The sequence below is a fragment of the Microplitis demolitor genome, chromosome 8 (genome assembly GCF_026212275.2).
Source record: "Microplitis demolitor isolate Queensland-Clemson2020A chromosome 8, iyMicDemo2.1a, whole genome shotgun sequence".
Lineage (NCBI taxonomy): Eukaryota > Metazoa > Arthropoda > Insecta > Hymenoptera > Braconidae > Microplitis > Microplitis demolitor.
The window spans coordinates 5,780,384-5,786,408 of record NC_068552.1 but is presented as its reverse complement, the minus strand read 5'-3'; the positions used below and the strand labels follow the sequence as shown (position 1 = coordinate 5,786,408).

At 16.6% G+C, this 6,025-nt stretch overlaps 1 protein-coding gene across 1 annotated transcript; it reads left to right on the top strand.

The window, feature by feature from the left end:
* Positions 1–3,352: 3,352 nt before the first annotated feature.
* LOC128668437 (probable cyclin-dependent serine/threonine-protein kinase DDB_G0292550) lies at positions 3,353–4,933 on the top strand (the record flags this gene model as incomplete). The annotated part of the gene is made up of 1 exon (XM_053741482.1): positions 3,353–4,933. A coding segment is annotated over one exon (1,581 nt), but the record flags the coding sequence as incomplete, so codon positions are not given.
* Positions 4,934–6,025: the final 1,092 nt, after the last annotated feature.

The following is a 6,025-nucleotide window of genomic DNA, read 5'->3' as shown; positions in this document are numbered from 1 at the left end:
GATGACATTATATGATCAAAAGAAACCATAAAAAAATGAGTTTGTATGATATCAGGCACATTTTAGTACGTTATATTCTGATTTATCCGGAAAAAATAACATAAAATGTTATTTTTTTTACTTTTCAACGCCCATGTCTTTCGAACTAATCAATCGATTTTGATGTTTGAGGTGGCAAACGACGCGTTTTATTGAGTACTAGAGCTGATTAGATTTTGAAGTCGATCGTTTAAGTCGTTTTTGAGAAATCAATAAAAAACTAAAAAAAAAAATTTTTTTTTTTTTCGTAATTCGCCAATATTTTCGAGTCTATTCGATCAAATAATCTGAAATTTTTAGGAAAGTTGAAGGCCAACAAGCTCTTTCGATTGCCACCTCAACTATCCAAATCGATTCATTAGTTCAAAAGTTACAAAGAGTTTACATACTTACACACACACACACACACACACACACACACACACACACACACACACACACACACACACACACACACACACACACACGGACACACGGACACACGGACATCATTCTGAAAATAGTCAGAATAGCTTTCTAAGGCCTTAAAACGTCGACATCTGATGAAAACTCGATTTTCAAAAATCGGGGTGAAAACAATAACTGCCCGAAATTTTTGAAAATCGTCGATTTTCTTAGCGGGAAGTTAAAAAATCGTTTTTTACCGTTTTTTCTCTAATGATATCTCTCAAACGAATTAACTGATTAAAATGGTTGAGGTGACAATTGTTGCGTTTTATAGAGTTCTAGAGCTGATTAGATTTTGAAATTGATTTATCTTGTCATTTTTGAGAAATTTAAAAAAAAACTGAAAAGAATTGTTTCTGTAATTCGTCCGCCAACAGTTTTTTGTATACAAATAAACAGATTTTGATGGTTGAGGTGTAATTCGACGCGGCTTATAAAGTTTCAGAGCTGATTAGATTTTTGGATCAATCCATCGAGTTGTTACGTTGATTTTGTAATATAAGCAGGCTTGGATTCCTGACTATAATATGCCAACGGTGTTGATGATGCCAAATTATGAGCGAGGATTCGACCTACTTTTAAATCGGACTTATAAGAGAAAAAATATTTGGTCCTAGCCTTTCAACCAACAGACCGAGGATAAGAAACCTTAGTGAAGGAATATGTTAATTAAAACATGAATTTAAATTGTAAATAAATGCGCATATTGTTACAAATAAATTTCGATTAAAGATAGTGGAAATTGATATGTTGAAGTCAAGGTTATAATACAGAATTATCCGGAATTTAACTTTTTAACAAATACTAAATAAATTTTAGATACGAATGACAGCTATTTCTTTTACGCTATTTAGTATAAAAATCCAATTATTTTGAATGTGTCATCAACTAGGTGGCTTATGTGAATAATATTCCAGCCTACACTAGTTAAAATCACTGGTAGAGAATTTTTCTCAGTGATACAGTACAAAAATTTTAAAATATGAGACATTAAATTTCGTGGACTTACTACGTATTAAATGACGATAGTCTTACATTCATATTTTATATAAATATGATTTGATCGAAGGTGTTCATCCTTTGTTAAATAGCTATAAGTCTATCCCTTAATCCATATTCGAAATTGACTATGTATGCATCCTTCATTGTATCAGGTTTTGAAAGATGGCTAACAGCCCACTGTTTAGTATACGAAATCACTTTGATAGAAAGAAGAACGGTATGAAGTTAATAGTACGGAGCTCACGACACGACTCACTAAATTTTGGGGCGTTAGTAAGACCTTTGGAAAAATGGGTGGTTTCCCGATTTCCTGTCGTTGGGAGGAATTCTGCTCCCACGCTCTTCCATCTCTACCCGATGATTTCCACTTTCTTTCGGAAAACGATTGTTTCGGAGCCACACTATCCCTTCCACACTGATTTTCCGTTGACGTGATTGCTTCTGACCCTCTAATGATAACAATAACAATAACAATAATAATAATAATAATAATAATAATAATAATAATAATAATAATAATAATAATAATAATAATAATAATAATAATAATAATAATAATAATAATAATAATAATAATAATAATAATAATAATAATAATAATAATAATAATAATAATAATAATAATAATAATAATAATAATAATAATAATAATAATAATAATAATAATAATAATAATAATAATAATAATATAATAATAATAATAATAATAATAATAATAATAATAATAATAATAATAATAATAATAATAATAATAATAATAATAATAATAATAATAATAATAATAATAATAATAATAATAATAATAATAATAATAATATAATAATAATAATAATAATAATAATAATAATAATAATGCTGAGTATAACATCACGGTTAAAGAAGAGCACAAACACGAAATATATCAGGATCTCCTGTTTGAAATTGGCAAACTCTACCCAGGCTACCGTGTCAAGCTTGTCGTACTTATTGTTGGCGTCCTAGGAGGGATGAAACAGACTTTTGTGTCTGCATTGGCTAAAATCCCAACTTGTTCTCCGCAAGTTGAGTTTTTGGCATCGCGGATGCAAAAGGCTGTTATTCTCGGATCCCTCCGTCTCCTAAGGCAACGAAACTTGGCCTGCTGCGCATGCTGATCATCTTGTTGATGAAGCATCGCAGCAGTAATGATTTGGCGCTCAGGTGAGGCCCTCGGTAGAGTCGGACTACCGGGAATAACCCCCTGAGCATTTAACTAAAAAAAAAAAGAAATAATAATAATAATAATAATAATAATAATAATAATAATAATAATAATAATAATAATAATAATAATAATAATAATAATAATAATAATAATAATAATAATAATAATAATAATAATAATAATAATAATAATAATAATAATAATAATAATAATAATAATAATAATAATAATAATAATAATAATAATAATAATAATAATAATAATAATAATAATAATAATAATAATAATAATAATAATAATAATAATAATAATAATAATAATAATAATAATAATAATAATAATAATAATAATAATAATAATAATAATAATAATAATAATAATAATAATAATAATAATAATAATAATAATAATAATAATAATAATAATAATAATAATAATAATAATAATAATAATAATAATAATAATAATAATAATAATAATAATAATAATAATAATAATAATAATAATAATAATAATAATAATAATAATAATAATAATAATAATAATAATAATAATAATAATAATAATAATAATAATAATAATAATAATAATAATAATAATAATAATAATAATAATAATAATAATAATAATAATAATAATAATAATAATAATAATAATAATAATAATAATAATAATAATAATAATAATAATAATAATAATAATAATAATAATAATAATAATAATAATAATAATAATAATAATAATAATAATAATAATAATAATAATAATAATAATAATAATAATAATAATAATAATAATAATAATAATAATAATAATAATAATAATAATAATAATAATAATAATAATAATAATAATAATAATAATAATAATAATAATAATAATAATAATAATAATAATAATAATAATAATAATAATAATAATAATAATAATAATAATAATAATAATAATAATAATAATAATAATAATAATAATAATAATAATAATAATAATAATAATAATAATAATAATAATAATAATAATAATAATAATAATAATAATAATAATAATAATAATAATAATAATAATAATAATAATAATAATAATAATAATAATAATAATAATAATAATAATAATAATAATAATAATAATAATAATAATAATAATAATAATAATAATAATAATAATAATAATAATAATAATAATAATAATAATAATAATAATAATAATAATAATAATAATAATAATAATAATAATAATAATAATAATAATAATAATAATAATAATAATAATAATAATAATAATAATAATAATAATAATAATAATAATAATAATAATAATAATAATAATAATAATCATAATCATAATAATAATAATAATAATAATAATAATAATAATAATAATAATAATAATAATAATAATAATAATAATAATAATAATAATAATAATAATAATAATAATAATAATAATAATAATAATAATAATAATAATAATAATAATAATAATAATAATAATAATAATAATAATAATAATAATAATAATAATAATAATAATAATAATAATAATAATAATAATAATAATAATAATAATAATAATAATAATAATAATAATAATAATAATAATAATAATAATAATAATAATAATAATAATAATAATAATAATAATAATAATAATAATAATAATAATAATAATAATAATAATAATAATAATAATAATAATAATAATAATAATAATAATAATAATAATAATAATAATAATAATAATAATAATAATAATAATAATAATAATAATAATAATAATAATAATAATAATAATAATAATAATAATAATAATAATAATAATAATAATAATAATAATAATAATAATAATAATAATAATAATAATAATAATAATAATAATAATAATAATAATAATAATAATAATAATAATAATAATAATAATAATAATAATAATAATAATAATAATAATAATAATAATAATAATAATAATAATAATAATAATAATAATAATAATAATAATAATAATAATAATAATAATAATAATAATAATAATAATAATAATAATAATAATAATAATAATAATAATAATAATAATAATAATAATAATAATAATAATAATAATAATAATAATAATAATAATAATAATAATAATAATAATAATAATAATAATAATAATAATAATAATAATAATAATAATAATAATAATAATAATAATAATAATAATAATAATAATAATAATAATAATAATAATAATAATAATAATAATAATAATAATAATAATAATAATAATAATAATAATAATAATAATAATAATAATAATAATAATAATAATAATAATAATAATAATAATAATAATAATCATAATCATAATAATAATAATAATAATAATAATAATCATAATAATAATAATAATAATCATAATAATAATAATAATAATAATAATCATAATAATAATAATAATAATAATAATCATAATAATAATAATAATAATAATAATAATAATAATAATAATAATAATAATAATAATAATAATAATAATAATAATAATAATAATAATAATAATAATAATAATAATAATAATAATAATAATAATAATAATAATAATAATAATAATAATAATAATAATAATAATAATAATAATAATAATAATAATAATAATAATAATAATAATAATAATAATAATAATAATAATAATAATAATAATAATAATAATAATAATAATAATAATAATAATCATAATAATAATAATAATAATCATAATAATAATAATAATAATCATAATAATAATAATAATAATAATAATAATAATAATAATAATCATAATAATAATAATAATAATAATAATAATAATAATAATAATAATAATAATAATAATAATAATAATAATAATAATAATAATAATAATAATAATAATAATAATAATAATAATAATAATAATAATAATGATGACGATGATGATGATAGTATAAATCCTCATTTCTAGCGTCAACGATTTTTAAGCTTTATTGTCGGCCTTTCTTCGGCCTAGTGAGTTTCGGCCTCGTGTTCTTTACCTAGGCCTGGTTTTGGCCAATTCCCGACCAATTCTTGGCCGAGAAAATAAATGAATTTCCTTTTCAGTTAGAAATATTTTTACCCTGGATGGAAAGAGATTTTTTTTTACCACTTTCTGAAAAATTTTTAACATCGTTCATTAATTTAAGTAGTTACGTTCTTAGTTTTTTTCGTGTTTTCGTAGTAAGATATGAATCTTTAATGCAATAATTTTTATTTTTTACCATTCTTCTCCCAACAAAAAAGTAGTAGTGTGTTAGAGGAGTATATAAGACTTTTTCTGATATAATTTGGTGACACTCCCAGACAGGAAAGTACGACAGGC